General features: G+C 45.4%; 1 protein-coding gene across 1 annotated transcript in view; it reads right to left on the minus strand.

Moving 5' to 3' along the window:
* The window catches only part of ELP3 (elongator acetyltransferase complex subunit 3), a 108241-nt gene that overhangs the window by 61019 nt on the left and 23905 nt on the right, over positions 1 to 23317 (minus strand). The window contains exons 5-8 of the mRNA XM_066594867.1: positions 22958 to 23021; positions 21441 to 21509; positions 19494 to 19648; positions 4465 to 4626 (exon numbers count right to left, since the gene is read on the minus strand). Coding sequence (XP_066450964.1) covers positions 4465 to 4626; positions 19494 to 19648; positions 21441 to 21509; positions 22958 to 23021 — 450 coding nt within the window. The remainder of the gene's footprint in view (positions 1 to 4464; positions 4627 to 19493; positions 19649 to 21440; positions 21510 to 22957; positions 23022 to 23317) is intronic.

Genomic DNA, 23317 nt, shown 5'->3' on the forward strand with positions numbered 1-23317 from the left:
TCTCCGTCTCTGAGCTGGTGGGTGTAGACTGCTGTTATGATGTCTCCATACATTGCACACACAGGAGAGCAGGATCTCTTCTCCATCTCTGAGCTGGTGGGTGTAGACTGCTGCTATGATGTCTCCATACACTGTAAACATAGGAGAACAGGATCTCTTCTCCATCTCTGAGCTGGTGGGTGTAGACTGCTGCTATGTCTTCATGCACTGTACACATAGGGAGCAGGATCTCTTCTCTATCTCTGAGCTGGTGGGTATAGACTGCTGCTATGATGTCTCCATACACTGTAAACATAGGAGAGCAGGATCTCTTCATCTCTGAGCTGGTGGGTGTAGACTGCTGCTATATCATCACCACACACTGTACACATAGGGAGCAGGATCTCCCTTCTCTGTCTCTTGAGTAGGTGTTTTATAACTAATGTCTACAAGTACCGGCCACTTTATTAAAGCCCCCGACCCTTTTACAATTTGAGTTTCCCTGTATTGAAAATAGAGCTATCATCCCAAAATGAAACATAAAATCACATGTCAAGTTTTCTGGGATCAGTTTCAGTGTGAATCCACATTGGATAGAAAAATCCAGTGATCTGAGTGATTCCAACGAGGCCGGGTCATCAGTGCTAGACTAGCCGGGGCGTCACTGCCAGCCGCAGGGGTTTTTTCCCATGTAATGGTTAGGAGAGTATACAGAGAATGGTGCGATCGAGGAAAACATCCAGTAAAAGGGGTCAGAGGAGGATGTCAGGAATCATTTTGTTGAATAAGTGCTGCACAGTCAGGGTAACTGCAGCCAAATACCACGCTGTTGCTCTAACTAATGTGTCCACGCACACAACTCGCCGTTCCTTAGCACGGATGGGATATAACAGACGACCAATTCCAGCGCCATTGTGTCTAAGAGAAACGGAAAGAGGAAACTCCAGCGGGCAAAAGAGCACAAAAAATTGTATCACTGAGCAGCAGAAAAACATCCCCTGGTCAGATGGATCCAGATCTCTGTTGCCCCGTGCTGATGGGAGGTCAGAATTTGGCACAAGCAGCATGAATCGCTGACCCCTTCCTGTCAGCTGGTCAGAATCTCCATCTAATCTGCAGCAACTACAAGAAGCTTCCTGTCCGCAGGGGCCGATATTCCGAAAGGACGATTTCATCACCTAGTGGGATCTATGCTATGACATATTGCAGTTTTGAAGACCAAAGAAGGTCCAACGCTCTGCTAGATGGGGGTCTGTAATAAAGCCGAGGAGCTATGCAGAAAACAGATTTTTTTTTCTTAATTAAGAGTTCTTGCAAACTTTTATAATTCGTTTTATATGAGCTAGAACAATAAAAAAAAGTGTGGCTGCACTAGGTGTTCACGCCCCTGAAGAACTTTTCATTCTCCCTTATCAGACAAGTGTCCTCTCTGGGTCGGCAGGAGCTTCACCAACGAGCGCACGTCCCTTCTAGTCTCTATCATCACTGAGCGGGTTTTGACATTTAGGAGAGACACGCAAGCAATCGGCGGGCAGCCGACAGCGGCACCCCTCCTATTACACATGGCTGGAGGATAATGAAGATATAACACAGGTCTTTGGCCATTGTGGATAACAGACATGATAATTCCCTTTCCCAATGACTGAGAGCCTCTTATGGACTCCGCTTACACTTCTAGGATTCTTCTATTCTCTTCACAAAGTCTCCCAGGAAGATGGAGGGCTTCATCTCCACAAGACTCCCGCATTACCGGCAAGAACAAACCTGTCTAACAGAGAGCAGCGTCGCACAACGATTGGTCACTTACACATGGGGGGGGGGGTGAATTGAGAAATATTACTCCGTAAGATACAGGTTGTTAGTAAGTGCAATACAATATACACCAGGGTCTTCAATGCCAAGATGAGAGAGCGAGCCCACCATGAGAGCCAGGAGAAGTGAGAGAGCAGGCGATACAAGAACATGTGGTACGAGAGCAAGCGATACAAGAGATACGAGAGACAGCAAGAGATATATAGTAACACAGTGTGCAAGGTGGAAAAAAGCCCTCTATCCATCCGCTTCAGCTTATTACCCCCCAATGTTGATCCAGAGGAAGGTAGAAACCCCAATGCGCTGGAAGCTAATTTCCCTTTATTAGAGGGGGGGGGGGGGGGAATTCCTTTCAGACTCCAATCTGGCAATCAGAATAATCCCCAAATCACCGACCCTTCTGAAGTAATCAGTGATATAACATGTAATATTGTAACCCTTTATAAAGGTGACCAGGCTCCTCTTGTACTCCATCGGCGAGGTCACCATCACCAGGTCTTCCGGCAGAGAGTTCCATAGTCTCACTGCTCTTACAGTAAAGAACCCCCATCTATGTTGCTGTAGAAACTTTCTTTCCTCTAGACGATATAAGACCGCAATAGATAAAGGAGAGCGAATGAGCAAATATGAAGGAGAGTGAGTGAGAGATACGAGAGAGAGCAAGAGATATGAGAAAGACAGGCATGAGAGATACATGTAGCACGGGACCACCCCTGCGCCCATACCCTTTTGGTTGACAGCCTTCAGGTCGCTCCTGTCTCTCGCTGACACCTAGTAACCTGTAGCATCACATACTCCTCTGCCAACCCATTACTAAGCCAATGACAAAGTCCCTGTCCTTGTACCCCTCCATACCACACACACTGTTAACTGGTACCAGAGGCAAACCTGGCACAGAAAATCACACTGACGGCTGAGAGGAGACACAAGCTGCAGCTAGAAGTGGCGGAGCCCAGTGTGCCCGTCACCAGACAACCTGGCCTCATATTCTGAGATGCACTGCTCTAGACCAACACTGCTCTATGGATTTTCCTCCTCTGCACGAATGCAGGAATGTCCCCATTCACTGACAGCAAACGTATATTAGAAAGTTGCAGACTATTCACTATGCAGAAGCTTTTCGTTATCTCCGACCCCCGTAGCCTGCAGGGACCATCGCCTCCTATCCGCACGTACAACCGTCTGCATTCCTCCCCTTCCCTGTGTGCGCTGTGACAGAATCCAAGACGACTGCCAGCTCCGCTGCCGCTTGTGACAAGGACGGGCGGTAATAGAATAGAGCTCAAGGAAAGCCAAGATTACAGTGAAAAGATTTATTGATTGCGCTGATCTGGCACCTCGGTTATCTCCCATCTTCCGCCGCCCACTCTGTCGCAGCTCATTCCAACTCTTACCATCAGCACAAGATGTCCTCAAGCGGTGGAGCAGCGGCAGCTCACATCTAAACCTCTGCTGGACGAACGGAACATGATCAACGCTAGAGACCCCAAAAACTAATGGCCGGAACGATGGGAGTCATTAGCAAGTCCTTTGTTAAAGGTGCATTCCCCTGCTCGCTACCTGCAGGTAGCCAGTAGAGCATGACCACTAACATCCCACACTAGGTCCTCATGCCATCAGTGATGGGTGGAAAAGAAAGACAACTTGATCTTTGTTATTTCTCCCCATGATTTACACTGCAGCTTTTCTTGGTCCTCCCCCAGATTCTGCACTATTTTCTGCAGCAACAAGGAAAGACTTCCATCACCCTTACCTGTACCAAATGCCAATGACACTTTAAAGGGGTATTCCAGGCATTGACTATTGATTCTGAGGATAGGTCATCGACAGTCCATGCCTGGAATAGCCCTTTAAATTTTGGCTGACTAATAAAGTTGGAAATCGCAAAACAATGCATTCACCAAGATGCTCCAGTTGGAGCTGCTTGTGCAACGCTCCTCTCTACTGGTGGTCTGTAGGGGGCGTCCTGAGCCCGGTCACCTTGTGTGCCCTCACACATCCCTTGCCCCTAACACCTCCTAACAGTCTGGTCAGACGTTCCTCTCTACTGGTGGTCTGTAGGGGGCATCCTGAGCCCAGTCACCTTGTGTGCCCTCACATATGCACTGGTCCCAACACCCCCTAACAGTCCAGCCAGACACTCCTTTCTACTGGTGGTCTGTAGGGGGTCCTGAGCCCGGTCACCTTGTGTGTCCTCACACATCCACTGGTCCTAACACCCCCTAACAGTCTGGTCAGAATGGCCGGTGGGAGACAATTCATCGATACGCCCATCCAGCTTCTCACATCCCAATAATACGCCCCCTCTGGTAATGGGGTGAAATCTCTTCTCTGCGTCGTAGAGGCGTCTAGCGGCCAACAAGCTCTACACAAGCGGAAGAAGAGGTCACTACACACAAGGAGCCTCCGAGAGCCTCTTATGGGCCAAGGGTGGGGGTGGGGGCAACTTTTAGGGCCTCCAGTGACAAGACCGTCCATCTAATCACCCCAACTCATCATTTACAGATCTGCCTGAGATGGAACTGCAGGAGGGGTTTTGTTGCAAAACGACAACTTCTTCTGGGCACGCGCTTGTGTCTTACATAGTGTACAAGTTGTATGTAATATACTTTTTATCTGGAGATTCATGTCATCAAAAAATAAACCATGAGATCATGTCAACATGCAGCTTACCGATTAGTATCCCTCGCTACATCCTCATACACGCTCTGCACTCCTATTTCTAGTCTTGTGCAGCCGTAAGACAACATGTCACTCAGGTGCCGCTTCAGGCAATAATCCGGCCTGGTCTCGATGGTGATTCCAACGCACTTTGTGTTACTTCTTTCAGAATACCTGAGGAGACAACAAACCAACAGAGCAAGTTAAAAAGAAAGTATAGCAAGAAAATACAAAGTCCCTTCTGACTATTAATATCATTTGACCAGCCCAGGACGAGAGCAGCTCTCTCCCCCCTCCCTCAGCAGGAAGTCTCAGCATGATTTTAAGAAACAAACAATTAACAGTCCTGTGAAATAAGAAACAAATCACAATGTACAAAATAACAGAAAAATCCCAATAATGAATATACAATGGTAGGGAAATCAATCTGCAATCTTTCCTCAAAGGTCAAGGAATACTGGATGCAACGGCTCATTCGGGTTATTCAAGAAAATGGTTGATTGGGATTTTTAAAGGATCGTGATAACTGGGGATGAGCAGACAGTAGAACTTCGTTTCAGTTTAAGCTTTGTTGGAGGTTTAATGCGAATTCAAACAAATACTATTATTCCTCCTCCATAAATGTGGCTCAGTAATTAGTGACCCACACAAACTCCATGCAGATGTTGGCAAGGTTTGAACCTAGGACCCCAGTGCTGCAAGACAACAGTGCTAACCACTGAGCCACATTTATGATGCTGGAGGAGGACTTGTATGGCTCTTAGACAGTTTTATACACCAATGCTAGGGGGATTGGTGAAAGTTTCAGTTCGGTTTGGTTCAAACGAATTCGGACCAAACAAAACTTTCAGCTGAATTACGGCAAACTGGCCAAACCGAACTTTTGAAAAGTTTGCTCAACACTAACTACCCATCCACACTGGCACTTCCACATACTTTTCACGTATGCAAGAAACGTTTTTTTTTTTTTAATGTACAAGTGAAGATTCATGCATTTTCAGCATACGTTTAAGTGCGGTAAATGTTTTTGATTGGCTTTGATCCATTTTTGCTATAAAAAAAAATAAATTATGTTTTCACTGTAAATTTTTTTTTCTTAATAAAGTTTTGTAGTTTTGACACTCCCCCCCCCCCCCCCCCCCCCCGAAGGCATTTGATCACAAAAATATTTACACTAAGTGAATGCACACATCCGAATTTCATCCGTTGTTTCTGTTAAAGCTAGCCGCATTTCACAGATGACCATTTGGCAGTATGGACGTTTTTCTATAAAGGCCGTATTTTAATGTCTGATCCATATTCCGATGAAGTCCACGGGAATCTTCGTGGCATGCAACCCCAATCGGTGGCTGCACCCATCTTCAAAAAGTGACAGTATGTCTGTAAGCAGATGATGTCACCACAGGTACGGAAAGTAGAATGGACCAAAACCCCTCCAACGCGTTCCAGAGCGCCCTTCCCCTTCCTCAGAGCCCATGGACTTCATCAGGATAGACGTATCTAAGGAGCGCAGATATCTTACGCATTCACTTAGTCACTTCTATTTCATGATTGGCGCGCAGCCCCTGATATCTCGCAAGCGCCGATGTAGTGGAATATCAGCTTGATTATTTACCTGCTGGCCGCTAATTTACATACACCGTATTCCTAACCCTTGTGCGCGGCTCGCGGTAATCTTTGAGCGGCATGAGGAGAGACCGCTCGGCTCCACGCTCGCTCATGTGTGACAAATTACAGCTTATCACGCCGGGTTAGCTGCGTTTTTTTCTTTCCATCAATAACTCGTCTGTCAGCTCGAAATGCCGGACAAATTGGGCGCTCTTCATAAAACCAATTATATAGACTCTCCGGGAGATTAGAAGTGGAATGTCCTTGGAGGCCGCTCAGACTCCCACGCAGGCCACGCTCTTCTGCCATTAGATGCTTATACTGGGCTATCAGATCCCCTCGGCTCTTAATGGGAATGTATCACCTATCTAATATATGAAAAACCAGTTTGTGAAACATTTTCCATTTTTCTAACCTATTTTTATTTATTTTTTTTGACCGTAGTTTTTGTAATTCTATGTTCTGTACGTGACTCATGCGGGCGGCCATCTTGGCTGAACAGCAGTTAACCGTTTAGACAAATGAACTGCAGCTTACGAACTATAGAAATCAATAGTCAGGAAGGGACCCATTGACTTCTATGGGAGAGTGCTGTGCGCAGGGGGAGGAGGTGAGCTGTGGCCATTAGCTATTGTACATGGTGAATCCGGTATCATCTATATGCTCTGTAATCCCCATGACATACATGTACGGCATAATGTGTTCAAACAATGGAGTGTCTCACAATGGATCATAGTTGGATGTAGGGAGTGGTTGGAGGCATAAGGAGGGAGCGCTCAGCTCCACGCTCGCTCATGTGGGACACATTAAACCTCATCACGCCGGGTTCAATTGCGTTTTTTTACGTGGTTGGATGTAAAATACTTGAAGGGGGTTTTCCACAATTGGAAAACCATAGCCGATTTCTCCTGCCTTGTGCGGATTATTTGAATGACTGATGCCTCTGCCCATAGGGTATGCACATATGCTCAGCTTGCCCCTTAAAGGCCTAGCGTGTGCACCCAGCTTCCCTATCCCCAGCCACTTCTGGCCTTTCCTGGATTATTTAAGGCACTGGAAGGTTCTGAGTGTTCCATTGACAGTGTTTCTATATCTCGCTTGCTTTCCTGTTTGAGCATCTAGCTGAATGTCCAGCTTTTCCATATTCTGCCTGTCCTGACCTCGGCATGCATTTTGCCTGAACGTCTCCTGCCTGTCTATCGTATTGCACAAACTTTGCCTGTTCTGACCTCCACCCATTATTTAATTCCTTCCTAGCCCGATTCTTTGATACCAAGCTCCAATGCCTCTTCACCGATTTGGGTCAGCTGTCACTGATCTGAGACTACCCCTGAGGTAATGTCCGAGAGTTTCTCTGAAGACTGAGGGTTCTTTCAGGAGTAGCTTAAAGTCAAATCAGTCATTGGCGTAGTGGGTCCACACCCGCTGGGTTACAGCCTTATGCTCTTCAATGAAGCAATGCTATACTACCAGACTCAAGCCATGGACAAGTTTGGTGCTCAGTGTCTGGAATAGAAGCAGCAAATTCTAACTCCGGACAACCACTTTAACCCCCTACAGGGGTTGTCTGGGACTTTAGGCGTCTTTCTATTGATGGCCTATCTTCAGGCTGGATCATCAATAGGTGATCAGTGGGGGTCCAGCACTTGGGATCCCTGACAACTAGCTGATTATCGCAGCAGCTGTTAGCACAGACAGTGCAGGAAATAGGCTGCACTGTCCGTAATGCAGTGGCCCAGGTTGGTATTGCAGGCCCCGATTGACTTTAATAGGAGCTGCACCTGCAGTACAGGACTGGGCCACTGCAGTCTTGTAAGCACCATTTGTATCCAATGCGGACCACACTTTTGGGGGGGGGGGTTGGGGACAAATTCATGGCGTTAAAAGGACATCCTTATTCTGAAGTTCGGTACAACTAAGGTGATATGAAGGGAGGAGGAGAAGCTGCAGCCATTATTGGCACCACTTTGAAGAACACATGACCCTTTGGTCAATTTTTATTCCATCATTTTTAGAAGGCGAGGTGACAAAAAACAAAAACAGCACTTCTGGCATCGCCGTTTTTTTTTTTCTTTTTACGGTCTTCACTGTATGGGATAAATAACACGATATTTTAACCCCTTAAGGACCAGGTTGTTTTTTTACACTTTCATGGGATTTTACGGTCCTATTTTTCTAACTTTAGCACCCAAAACTTTTTTTTTTAAATTTGTATATGTACGCTAAAAGAAAGTACGTGAATGGTTTCCTCATTTTGTTTCGGACGCCTCCTGGACCCGCTCTGCCTCCATACACCGAGCGGTGCTTGTTCATGTGTAAAAGCACAGGAACGATTATCGCTGGGACCGACGGTTGGAGATCTGCACCCACCGGGTCGTCCCGCGTAAAAGGGCACAGAGTGCCAGTCTGGTACAGGAAGAGAGATGTCCATGCCCACGAGGGCCAACAATGTATGAGGTTGTACAGTAAGAAGAAAATAGAAGCAGGGAAAATATATTTTGTGCCTCTTTTGCATATCTATGAAGTAGAAAAAAAAACAAAAAAAAAAAAAACTTCCAAATTTTACAAAAAAAGCCGCTTTTTGTCACAAAGTTTCACTATCCACAACCAAGAAGACATGAAATGCCCCATCTTTAGTGAGAATATAGAATGAGAGTTTCATTTTATTCCCAAACAATAGATATTGAAGACAAAACCGGTGTCAGACGTCTGTGCGCTGCGGAGTTGTAATGAATGGTGTCGGGTGGGCAGGAAGGAGCTTCTATAGTGCGACAAGCGGAAATCTATAGAATTCACAAAGGCTTTATAAGCCATTTATACACCTTGCTCCATTCATCTTTCAGCCTAACCGAGCCGGGATCTGCAGACAATGGTTCCCGTATGAGTATAATATACAAGCACGCCAAACGGAGGAAAAAACCTCGCCGTGAGGAGAGACAATAGAATAAAGCGTAGCGCCTCATGGCCGTCTCGTAGCGCTCTGCACCTCCCTTGGTATTCACAACGGCAGCCATTCACTGTATCATCCATCCACAAGTGACCTTCATAACCTTCCCCACCCCATTACTCCACTGACAGACAGCATCCGGATTCACCCCGATTGCGCCAAATTCTGACCTCCCATCAGCACGGGGCAACAGACCTCTGGATCATCTGACCAGGGGACGTCTTTCCGCTGCGCAGAGATACATATTTTGCGCTCTTTTGCCCGCTGGAGTCTCGCCTGCTACTTCGACACAATGGAGCTGAAACTTGTCGGTTGCTGTTATAGCCCATCCGTGCTAGGGAATGGCGGGTTGTGCATCGGTCGCGCTAGTTGGAGCTCTAGCGTTGTATTCAGCTGCTCTTGAATGCAGCACATGTTTCCTGACATCCTCCTCTGACCCCTTTTTGCCCACAAAATCCCCTTTCGCTGAATGCTTTTCCTTGATCACAACATTCCCTTGAACACAATGTTGAACAAGTATAGCCCCCTCAGTTGGCAGTGATATCCCGGGCCCGGCTAGTCTAGCACCGATGACCCGGGCCCGGCTAGTCTAGCACCGATGACCCGGGCCCGGCTAGTCTAGCACCGATGACCCGGGCCCGGCTAGTCTAGCACCGATGACCCGGGCCCGGCTAGTCTAGCACCGATGACCCGGGCCCGGCTAGTCTAGCACCGATGACCCGGGCCCGGCTAGTCTAGCACCGATGACCCGGGCCCGGCTAGTCTAGCACCGATGACCCGGGCCCGGCTAGTCTAGCACCGATGACCCGGGCCCGGCTAGTCTAGCACCGATGACCCGGGCCCGGCTAGTCTAGCACCGATGACCCGGGCCCGGCTAGTCTAGCACCGATGACCCGGGCCCGGCTAGTCTAGCACCGATGACCCGGCCCTGGCTAGTCCAGCACCGATGACCCGGCCTCGGCTAGTCTCGCACAGATGACCCGGCCCCGGCTAGTCTAGCACCGATGACCCGGCCTCCTTGGAATCCCTCAGAAAGCTGGATTTTCCCATCTAATGTGGATTCACACTGAAACTGATCCACAGAAAGCTTGACATGCAACTTTATTCTTCACTCCGGGGTCACGGGGAGAATTTCCATCCAGAGAAGTGCCAATCATGAAGGGCCGGGGCTTTAATAAAAGGGTCATTTAATCAGAGGCGTAACTTGAAGCTCCTGGGCCCCGATGCAAAACCTGTAACAGAGCCCCCAACTATAATGCTTTATTCATAGTACTGGGCTCCCTATATGGAGAGGAGAGGCCTTATGGGCCCCCTAAGGCTCCTGGGCCCGGGTGCAACAGCATACACCCCAAAAAGAGGAAGTCCGCATGCGCCAGTCCCAGCGCTGACGCGAGATACGAACTGCAGCGCTGATGTGTAGGAAACATCTTTACGTGAGCAGAGGTGTGTGGTTGAGGAGGTACGCAAAGTATCAGTCGTGCGGCCCACACACCGCACTGATCAACCCTAATCTGCATACGGCCCAGACAATCATAACCCTGGTCTTTACCAGCAGGCGGGCGGGCCGCTCGGCTGCACTGCATGATCAGCTGCCCAGTATGTGAACCACATTCCCTCCAGGGAGAGGCATATCCAGGCAGCGCAGATATGGGCGCTCCCTAGACTGGAGACAGAAGTTTATCATTTGACGACAAGTCTCTAAAGAACACGTAGCGCTACAAGCCAGGAAAAAGAAAACCGAGACCTTTACTAAAATGAAATAGCCTGTTGGTCTGACCAAGTAAATCCACTGCTGAGCAGCTTCTTCATCCCCACCTCTACGAGGCACATTAACAGCGGCTCCGGAGGCCTCCCACCAGGCCTTATTGCTACAGCAATGAATTAGAAGCATTCATCAGCATGAAGGATCACAGCGGTTCACTCACTTCACACTACTTTCTGGGAGCTGCAAACGCAAGGAAAATGAGTGATAAATACATAATTCCCCCTCTGAGTCCTGTCTGTCAGCGATGAGTCAGCTGGGTTATGGCAGCAGTTTACACAGATCACAGGACTCCATCATTGGATAATCAGCCAGTGTCCTTCATTCAAGAGCATCTCCTTACTGATAAAGGGAAAGACAATTAACTACAGAGATAACGGGGGGGGGGGGGGGGGGGGGGGGGGGGGGTTACTAAAGGAAGACCTAGGGAGCAAACACCAACTCACACATACACAGGTCACAGCTACACGTAACACGCTAACACTGACAGAGACATAGTATGTGCAGACAGAGACTAATAACCATTATCAGCAGTTATATTCTTGTACATAGGGGGCAGTATTATAGTAGTTATATTCCTGTACATAGGAGCAGTATTATAGTAGTTAGATTCTTGTACATAGGGGGCAGTATTATAGTAGTTATATTCTTGTACATAGGGGGAAGTATTATAGTAGTTATATTCTTGTACATAAGAGGCAGTATTATAGTAGTTATATTCTTGTACATAGGGGGCAGTATTATAGCAGTTATATTCTTGTACATAGGAGGCAGTATTATAGTAGTTATATTCTTGTACATAGGGGCAGTATTATAGCAGTTATATTATTGTACATAGGAGGCAGTATTATAGTAGTTATATTCTTGTACATAGGGGGCAGTATTATAGTAGTTATATTCTTGTACATAGGGGGCAGTATTATAGTAGTTATATTCTTTTACATAGGGGCAGTATTATAGTAGTTATATTCTTGTACATATGGAGCAGTATTATAGTAGTTATATTTTTGTACTGAGGAGGCAGTATTATAGTAGTTATATTCTTGTACATAGGAGGCAGTATTATAGTAGTTATATTCTTGTACATAGGGGCAGTATTATAGTAGTTATATTCTTGTACATAGGGGGCAGTATTATAGTAGTTATATTCTTGTACATAGGGGGCAGTATTATAGTAGTTATATTCTTGTACATAGGAGGCAGTATTATAGTAGTTATATTCTTGTACATAGAGAGCAGTATTATAGTAGTTATATTCTTGTACATAGGGGGCAGTATTATAGTAGTTATATTCTTGTACATAGGGGGCAGTATTATAGTAGTTATATTCTTGTACATAGGGGGCAGTATTATAGTAGTTATATTCTTGTACATAGGGGGCAGTATTATAGTAGTTATATTCTTGTACATAGGGGGCAGTATTATAGTAGTTATATTCTTGTACATAGGGGGCAGTATTATAGTAGTTATATTCTTGTACATAGGAGCAGTATTATAGCAGTTATATTCTTGTATATAGGGGCAGTATTATAGCAGTTATATTATTGTACATAGGGGGCAGTATTATAGTAGTTATATTATTGTACATAGGGGCAGTATTATAGTAGTTATATTCTTGTACAGAGGGGGCAGTATTATAGTAGTTATATTCTTGTACATAGGAGGCAGTATTATAGTAGTTATATTCTTTTACATAGGAGGCAGTATTATAGTAGTTATATTCTTGTACATAGGGGGCAGTATTATAGTAGTTATATTCTTTTACATAGGAGGCAGTATTATAGTAGTTATATTCTTGTACATAGGGGGCAGTATTATAGTAGTTATATTCTTGTACATAGGGGGCAGTATTATAGTAGTTATATTCTTGTACATAGGGGGCAGTATTATAGTAGTTATATTCTTGTACATAGGGGGCAGTATTATAGTAGTTATATTCTTGTACATAGGAGGCAGTATTATAGTAGTTATATTCTTGTACATAGGAGGCAGTATTATAGTAGTTATATTCTTGTACATAGGAGGCAGTATTATAGTAGTTATATTCTTGTACACAAGAGGCAGTATTATAGTAGTTATATTCTTGTACATAGGGGAGCAGTATTATGGTAGTTATATTCTTGTTCACAGGGGGCAATATTAAAGTAGTTATATTCTTGTACATAGGGGGCAGTATTATAGTAGTTATATTCTTGTACATAGGGGGCAGTATTATAGTAGTTATATTCTTGTTCATAGGGGGCAGTATTATAGTAGTTATATTCTTGTACATAGGGGGCAGTATTATAGTAGTTCTATTCTTGTACATAGGGGGCAGTATTATAGCAGTTATATTCTTGTACATAGTGGGCAGTATTATGGTAGTTATATTATTGTACATAGGGGGCAGTATTATAGTAGTTATATTCTTGTACATAGGGGGCAGTATTATAGTAGTTATATTCTTGTACATAGGGGGCAGTATTATAGTAGTTATATTCTTGTACATAGGGGGCAGTATTATAGTAGTTATATTCTTGTACATAGGGGGCAGTATTATAGTAGTTATATTCTTGTAGATAGGGGGCAGTATAATAGTAGTTATATTCTTGTACATAGGGGGCAGTATTATAGTAGGTATATTATTGTACATAGGGGGCAGTATAATAGTAGTTATATTCTTGTACATAGGGGGCAGTATTATAGTAGTTATATTCTTGTACATAGGGGGCAGTATTATAGTAGTTATATTCTTGTACATAGGGGGCAGTATTATAGTAGTTATATTCTTGTACATAGGGGGCAGTATTATAGTGGTTATATTCTTGTACATAGGGGGCAGTATTATAGTAGTTATATTCTTGTACATAGGGGACAGTATTATAGTAGATATATTCTTGTACATAGGAGGCAGTATTATAGTAGTTATATTCTTGTACATAGGGTGCAGTATTATAGTAGTTATATTCTTGTACATAGGAGGCAGTACTATAGTAGTTATATTCTTGTACACAGGAGGTAGTATTATAGTACTTATAATCGTGCACAATAGGAACAGTACCATTGTAGATATATTCTAGTTCACAGGGGCAGTGTTCTAGCAACTAAGCACACTTTGTGCCATAAAAGTTTGTAATTGCTCATTAAGCAATTTTTTGATTTGTGTTTTTTCATATTAAATTTGCTCTCAAAGAGTTGCATGCTTCTATCATATAGGCCTCCAATTATTTTTATGCATATACAAAAAAAACAAAAACAAGAAAAAGCTGGAGTATTTTTAAATAGTTTGTGCTCAACGCTACAATTATTCAAGCAGCAATTTTCTCTGTAAGTGCTGGTCAAGCTGTGTGGATCATAAGCAAACAGCCCACCCAAGTGAGGCAAAATAGAACATTATTGTGGGAGACGGAGTCCAGGAAAACAAAACGTGAGTCAGAGGCTTCATAACAAGTTTACAGCAGCAAGTTTCCCCAAGAGTGAGTTAAACTGGCCCTTAAAGAGGTATTCCCACCTTATACCTTAATGGCCCGTCTACATCTTATTTGATACAAGCGACACCTATTCTGCCCTAAAAGCAGGCCCCTGCCACAACTCCTTCGATCAGTTTTTGTTATGGCCTATTAGCTATATACAGGTGTTCTGTATGTAGAGGCATGCAGAGAACTCACAGATCGCGCCTTCCTGCATGCTTACAAGCCCCACATACGCAGGGTATTGATGTGATGTCATTCCAGTGATGTCATTACTGACATCACAGCTTCTCTAGTAATCCCTGAATGCATAAATCAGCGCTTCTGCGTTTGGGGACACGGCGCTCAACGTGAGGACAGTCTTTTCTGCAACAGGGAAGCGATTCTTCCTGCTTACTCCCATCAGGCTGTCACACCGCCGGCAGCAGAGAGCCGGGCCATCAGACACAGCGCAGAAACCAACAGGCTGTGGGGCCACGACACTAGCTGTTAATTTATATGGCACGAGCGGGAAGGGGTTAACCTACTTGGCAGTAGGAAATGCATTAGTCATTTAAGGGGTTCCTCGCTCTGGGCAACCCCCTTCACGGACGTTATAGAGGGGGTGCCCTAAACCTGGGACGCATCACGAAAGAGCATGTGCGCATGGTGGAATCCATAAGCTATGCCATGTTATTTCTGCCACAAGTCCACATATCGTTCAGTCCTGTCAATGGGCAACATCCACGACTGTGTGCGGATCCGCCATGGAAAATCTAGGATCACTTTTCTATTTGCATTAATGCAGAATCGCATCAGAAATTCTCCACGCGGATTTTGGCCACCCACGCGTGGATCTTTGGCCAAATACACGGCATCGCCACTGCCACAGTTTTACATAGAAAAATCTGCATCCGACTCCGCCGTGGGCAAATGCCCTTCACCAAAGGCAAGATCTGCGGTAAGCGTACGATCACACGGGGAGTAATCGCTGCCGGTTTACCGCACAAGAACATCAGTGGCGCATATGCAATGGCCAAATTCACAGCTAATGCAGAGGTTGGTTTTCACTGAGCAGAAAATTGTCTGTAAATTAGTTAGTAGAAGCCCTTCACAGTTACAAACACCTAACATAATCTGTTATTGATACCAGTTAAAATCTTGGGCTGACAAAGACAAACTCACACAAAACACATCAAAAAACCTCCAACCCAACCCCGTGTTATAGGCAGCAGGCGGCACGGACTGTCACCATGGCTGATTAAGGGTGGTAGTGTCAGATTAGTCGCAGTTGTCCCATCATGCCAATTGGCAAGCACAGAATAATTGATGGACTGCAACCTCAAATCAATCAAGCCGCCTGTTGAGCGGACAATATGAACAAAAAGGGATCCCTGTTTTTCGTTTTGATGATAAATAATAATTATATTCCCAATCCTGGATGTTTCAGGGTGCGATCATCAAGGTTACATTTATGATGACTTGAAAGGAGGATCTTATTTGTATCAATATATATTTGTGGTTCCAATGTCAGAAAATTCTGATTGAAAATTATGTGGGTTCGGTTCGACGCGTTTCTGTGTCCCGTGCGGACACTTCATCAGGAACCAGTATGTTATAGAGTCACACCGACTATCCAATATATTAGTAAGGCTTATACTGTGCGATGAGAGCTGAGCTACATAATCAGATCAAGGTAAGTGACTGGAACCATCGACCGTACTAGAGCTCAACCTTAGATAGATTTCCACTAGTACAGGGTATGAGTACCCAATGGAAACAGTCAGTAAGAGGAGCTAATAATGGCCTCTATATGACTTAGATCAATGCAGAGAGCAGGGGACGATCCCCGTGCTCAACTTTGGATAGAGTTCCACTAGTACAGGGTATAAGTATCCAATGGTAACAGTCAGTAAAAGGAGCTAATAATTGCCTCTATATGACTTAGATCAATGCAGAGAGCTGGGGACGATCCCCGTGCTCAACTTTGGATAGATTTGCACTAGTACAGGCTATGAGTACCCAATGGAAACAGTCAGTAAGAGGAGCTAATAATTGCCTCTGTATAACTTAGATCAATGCACAGAGCAGGGGACGATCCCCGTGCTTAACTTTAGATAGATTTCCACTGGTACAGGGTATGAGTACCCAATGGAAACAGTCAGTAAGAGGAGCTAATAATGGCCTCTATAGGACTTAGATCAATCCAGAGAGCAGGGGACGATCCCCGCGCTCCTGCAGGATTTGTTAGATTTGTTTTAAGATATAAACATGGCCTTAGAAGCCGAGATAATCTATCAGCTCAACACACAAAGATCCAAAATAAAGAATAACTGAGATGAGAGGTAGAGCCTCCGGCCTTGGTGGTAGAGGTTGGAGGCCAGAAGTATAAATCGGCGCTCTGCGGACTTCTACTGCAGATCGCATGCAGAATTTTTCGGCAGCAGGTGGTTTGAGATTTTTTAAGTCTCATCGACGTGGCTTGTATGTACGGATGACCTGCAGCACTTCCACCCCATGTGATTATATGCTTAAGTGTGTCTCTTGCTATGGTGGTCTCAAGCCGGCTGAGTCTTACATGGTCTACCATTGATTCCATGCGCAGTAATGGCACGGGGCAGAGGGAGTATTCTAAGTCACCTTACACCCTCACCTTACACCGCTCCTCACCCACCTACAGTCAGTACTCCGTTGGAGAGAAGACAGCCTCCAAACGTGGAAGAACCCGCTTGACTTTAGAATATCGGCACAACATTTAACGGATGGCTTCGGTCACGGTTCGTCCATCTAGAGTGAACTTCTTGATGTTCCCCCCTTCACGCAAAAAGGACGTACAGAGTTAGGTCCCCGGGTGGAGGGGTCTATGAAGCGGGATCGCAAGCTGATCCTGCTTCGTACATGACGGATGCCGTCTGATTGCGGCTGTTAACCCTTTAGATCTAACAGTTGCATTTACATGATTGGGCGTTCCTGATCTTTTTGAATATTGGGAAGAGTAAGCAAAAAATCGAAAGAAATAAAAGTGCGTTCTTAAGGAGTTAAAGAGAAGAAACGGCAAAACACAAAATGTATAGAAAAAGAAAGCGAGGAACCGATTGTACTTCCCAATGTACGTCGACTACAAAACTCAACTTCAATCGGTAGCCATGAAGAACAGGAACGTTCGCGCCCGCGGCGCTCCGCAGAGAACATGCAGGTTTTCCAAGAACCTCGCAGTCGAACACAAGATGGTCCTTTCATCTTCTTAAACTGGACAAAGTACCGACCGCTGAGTCCTTCTCCGCATCCGGCAGACTCGTCCTCTTCTGTCAGCCGCGCTATTATTCCCTCCTCACAATCGGCTGGCGGCGGTGCGCCCCGGAAGAGACGAACAGAAGGGCTGTGTTGTCTCAGAGCGGCGAGATAAGACCCGTTTGGTGTAATAAGGCAGATAATCATTATTTTCTATCAGCCTCAGTCACAAACCTGCTTAATCCAATCTCCGTTAGCGCAGTCTTTCAGGATTAGCCCGGACACGTGGGTCAGAGCACCGGCCGCATGCTGGAGGCGATTACACAGTGGGCTGTGCGGACCCCCACAGTACGGGGTGGATAGACTGATGATAACCATCTCTGAGCTGTGTTTTACGGACGCTCTGTGGGTAAACACCGCCTTCAAACAATGAAAGGTTATTCCCAGCTTCCTCTTCAGGTTTCGAGTTGTGAAATGAAATGTTAATGTATTCGCAAGCAGATAGAAGGATGGTTATCGGAGGCGCCATCAGCAAAAACACAACGCAGCCTTTTCGGGAAAACTAAATAAAAGTACACAAAACAAACCATCAAACATCCCAAAACAAAAACTATTAAAAAGATTCCCCGGAGGGGGGAAACTCCCGACTGTAGAAACTCTGGGGGGATTTGGTAGGAATCAGCCGGGCAGTAAATCAGATCTCTCCGAGTTGCTGCTTAGCAACACAGGGAATAGTCGCTGACCGACAACTCTCCATTATAGGTGTTGTCCGGTCATTAACAGTGTGCGATAAAGTGGCAAGTGGTGGTGGGGTAAGGAGTACCGCTTGTGGCATACACTGAAGGGCCACTTCTTACACGCCCCATCTAGTAGAGTGTTGGACCTCTTTAGTCTTCAGAACTGCAGCTATTCATCCCACTGGGTCTGGAAATCGTCCTGCAGGAATATCGGCCCCTGCGGACAGGAAGCTTCTTGTAGCCGCTGCAGATTAGATGGACGTCTGACATGTTCTGACCAGCTGACAGGAAGGGGTCAGCGATTCATGCTGCTTGTGCCAAATTCTGACTCCCTTCAGCACGGGGCAACAGATATCTGGATCCATCTGACCAGGAGATGTTTTTCCACTGCTCAGTGATACAATTTCTGCGCTCTTTTGCCCGCTGGAGTCTCGCCTTTCTGTTTCTCTTAGAGTCACGCTGGTCGTCGGCTCATTTGTGCTTAGGAAGGTGAGCTGTGTGTTCGGACACGTTAGTTGGAGCCACAGGATTGTATTTGGCTGACTGTGTAGCACCTGTTCATCAGAACGATTCCCGACATCCTCCTCTGACCCCTTTCGCTTGATGTTCCCCTTGATCCCACTATTCTCTGTATACTCTCCACACCGTTATACGAGAAAACCCCCCGCAGTCAACAGTGACATCCCGACCCCGCTAGTCTACCACCGATGACCGGCCTCGTTGGAATCACTCAGTTGATCCACAGAAAGCTGATCACACGATTGTATTCTGCACTCCATTCACTTCAATGACGGCGCCAGACATTGCCAATGGACCTCCGTTAACTTGGCGCTGTCATTGAAGTGAATGCAGCAGCAGCGCTCATGCGCAATCTCCACTCCTTTCCGTTGGGGACCATCCAGACCCCTATTCTTGGGCTTGGTGGGGGTCCCAGCAGCGATCATGAAGTGATCCCTATGCCGTGGATAGGGACTAAATATAATTTGACACAACCCTTTTTAGGCATTTGTCCACTAACCCTTTAATGCCACAGGACGCAGGTCTACATCCTAGCAGGGTGACCCTTAACATTCAAGCCCCATACAAAAAAAAAGTAAGAAAACACATTAAAACACATTAATCTGACAACCATCTATTTACCTGTGAGTTTATTCCGCACAACTGCAGAAAGTGGACCCCAGATGATGAGCGGAAGTCTAAAGACCCCAAGTAGGGGCAACATAGATTAGGGAGTCGCTCAATAGGCAATTCCCTAACATACAAGAAATCTGACCACAGGAGAGAACCAACTGATAGACAGGACCACCCGATCTTATTTAGCCCCTTACCGTACGGCTTCAGCCACGTTGTTGGAGGTGTGCCCGGACAGGGCGTCATGCAGGTTGCGGATGAAGTAATCTCGGTAGTCTTCTGACAGTGCCATGAATGTGCCCCCCATGACAATGAACTCCACCTTGTCCACGCTGTGCCCGAGCTGCTTCAGCTGTGAGGAAACCAAAACAAAAACGGAGGTGATTATAGTCATGGGGGCGATGCCGGCAGACCCCTCTGACCTTGCTTGATCGGTCCAGCACTGATTTATAGGGCAGCGCACATCACTGGCACATGGAGAGGAGAGTCAACCACTGGACCACCAGGGATAAGCCCCCTAGTTTACACAATAAAATGAACCCCTCACTCCTAATATGCCCTAGACTAGCAGGCATTAACCACTTAAATAGACCTCCCACGCCCCTAATACACTCTAAACAACAAGGTACTTCACACTAGACCAGCAGGGCAGAAGAAATGAACTTCCATCCCTTAATACAACCTACACCACAGGTTATTTAAACACTAGATCACCAACGTAGAAAGAGGATATCCCCCAATATACCCTAGACAACCAGTTATTAACCACCTATTTAACACTAGACCACCAGGTATTAAACTCCTACTTTACACTAGATCACCTGGGTTGAAGAAACTAACCCCCAATTCTGAATACACCCTACACCACAGGGTATTAACCACCTATTTGACAATAGACCACCAGAGTAGAAAGATGACCAAACCCCGTGCCCCCCACCTATTCAACATTAGAGCACCAGTTATTAACTACCAACTTTACACTAGACCACCAGGGGAAAAGAAATGAGCTCCCAAGTCTTAATAGACCCTAAACCACCAGGTATTAACCACCTATTTGACTCTTTTCAGACCGCTGTGTGCATGCTTTTCCTTAGAAGTCTATAAGAGGTTGTGCACACAAAGGAGTCAAATTTTTAGACTGTGCTCAGACTTCACAGGGGGACACTGCGGGTACCGGGTGAGTATAAGAACCACGTTCTCCAGCTTTCTATCACCACCCAGAACAGCGCCATAACTTAGCTTCCCTTTAATTAACCTATTTAAGACTAGACTGTCAAGTAGAAAAAAAAATGACCCTGACTCTTAATATATCCGCAGACCACCAGGTGTTAGCCACCTATATAACACTAGACCACCAGGGAATAAAAAGTAAAATATAAACCCCTCTTATATCCTAGACCACCAGGACCCACTTCCACTGTAGACTACCAGAAAACAATTTCTAAACACCCTCTTCTACTCTAGATCACCTAGAATGACAGTAATGCTCTAATCCAACAGAGTTAGAGACATTAACTGCTCCACTACCTCAGACCACCAGGGAAGTTGTAATCAGTGTGAACTAACTTTATGCTACTTTTTGGTTGTGTAAACCTCTGAGCATCTACATGATCAAGTCATTTATGACAGGAATACTTTCTAATGACATGCATGACAGCCATGAAGTGGAATATGGAAAAGAATTGTACGGCTACGGTTTTGTCCCTTGACTATGCTTTACACTGCAGCTCAGCTTGTTCCTATTTAACACTATGGATCAATACGAGCTCAAGGAACTCGGTGCGTGAAGAGATGATTTTCATTACAGCGAGTAAAGAAGGATTATAAACTATAGGTAATTACTGACCAGAAAGAGGTGTAATAAGTGGAAGGGATTAATATGCTATTTTGCATGACATGTAAATTTCACACTAATCCATTAATATGCAAAGATCTGATAAGAATTAATCAGAATGTAGGATTTACCCTCAATATCGGATATTGGGACTCAACCTAAAGTCACCTATTAGTATGTTTTTAGAGAGTGGGAGGAAATCCGGGCAAACTCATACAAACTCCGTGCAGATGGTGGTCAGATCTGAACCCAAGACCCCAGCACTGCAAGACCCCAGCGCTAACCAGTGAGCCACCCTTACAGAATCTACCTGTTCGACTCGGTGTCTTGTCTGCAGGAAAGGGTCGTACCGGGCCCGGATGGCACGCATGGATGTTGGCTGCACAGAGAATTAGAGAAAATTGATAAAAGAGCAATAAATTGAAAAAAAAAAAAAAAGCAAACAAAAAATCCCAGAAGCCCCTCCCCTGACCCGCTGCATTCCTCTGATCCTACTGTGTCTTATACTGTAGTCAGAAGTTAGAACTCTATATAGAAGTCATCTCTGTCTCCCAGGAAATTAGTTAGGTAAGGTCCCCCCTCCAAAAACTCTTCAGATCAGACCTGTCTGTAAGGCAACTATATGCAGTGGGGAAATGCGCCAAATGTATAATATTGGCTCATGTAGAACGATAAAGCTTAGGCATCTTTAACCCCTTCCAGCCCAATAGTATAATATACATCCTGGGTGGAAGGAGTTCCCACGAATAGGTGTACATTTACGTCCTATGGATGGTGCGGGCTCAGAAACTGTGCCCGCGCCATCCGCAGTAAGAGCCGGCTGCGACTCATAGCCAGCTCCCCAGTGCTAACCCCTTACATGCCACAAATGTGGGACGTAAGGGTTCACAGAGGAAGGACACTCCCTCTCTGATGTCATAGCAGAAGGCCAATGGGTTGCCATGGCCGGTGATCGCTACGATTAGTGATAATGCATTGTAATGTATTATCAGAGTGATCATAGCATCGCAGGTTCAAGTACCCGATAGGGACATAAATAACAAAAGATTGAAATAGTAAAAAAAAAAAAAAAAAGTTTTGGGCGCACTTTGCTCTTGGATTAAAATTGTTTTAATAAAGTCCACATTTGGCATCCCCACGAGTATGGAGTCGTACAATAAACTGAACGCACATTTTATCTTGCACTGCAAAAGCTGTAAAAAAATAAAAAGCTAAAAAGCTGAGCCAAAAAGTTTTATTTGTTCCTTTTGCCTCCCGAAAAAGTGCAATAAAAGTTATAGCTTGTCACGCAAAAACCCCTCATACGGCCATGTCGACATAGAAATAAAAAACCTATGGCTTTTGAAAAGCGGAGATGAAAAGCCCAAAATATCATTACACCCTTAGGCCCAAAACGGGGTTAACAGGCCTGCTAACTTTATACCACCTAATAGATGGCTTTTTGGGTGTAGCAAAAAAGTGTCTAAAACACAGCATAAATGTGTAAAAAAAGAAGCAAGGCACTTTCTGGCAGAATTTCTCCCAAGTGCCGAACCTCCTATCAGACAACGGGGGCGCTGTGGCCCGGAGCAGCACCAGAAATAATAAGCTCTTCCTCCCTACTGGCTGAACCCTTTATGTGCCCCTGAATTGTAGGCTCATCCTGAAACAGAAATCACTGGGCGCTCATATATTAGGTGTGTGGATGTGGAGACCCTCTCTGCTAATGAAGCGCCCCCGATAGGAACTACAGAAAGAGGTTCCCAAAGTGAAAACTATTTCAGCCCTTAACGCAGTGACAGATTAGACGCCCCTTGACGAGGCCTGGGCTATGTACTGTGAACGTACCTCATATCCCGTATAGGATTGGGTGGAGTATTCAAAATCAGAATCTGGCCCTCCGGGGCAGTACCTGGGGAAGAACGCAAGAGGACATCAGTAGTCATTCTTGTCAAGATCTCCGCTTGCTATCAGTGAATGGGAACACTTCCATATAAACCACGAAGCTGCAAGCCAGTAAAGGCCGAATACTACTCACAACTGACAGCTGTATCCAGTATGGCCAACCGTCTGTGAGCTCCACAGGCTGATACAATGTATCAATGCAGGTACAATGTAACAGGCTGATGGGCAGAAGGGGAATCGTACAACATTGTTCAGAGTGCATGCAACTGTAACAAACCCTAAGCTGTGAGAAGTGCTGGGTGT

Source organism: Eleutherodactylus coqui, chromosome 1 (assembly GCF_035609145.1).
Source record: "Eleutherodactylus coqui strain aEleCoq1 chromosome 1, aEleCoq1.hap1, whole genome shotgun sequence".
Classification (NCBI taxonomy): domain Eukaryota; kingdom Metazoa; phylum Chordata; class Amphibia; order Anura; family Eleutherodactylidae; genus Eleutherodactylus; species Eleutherodactylus coqui.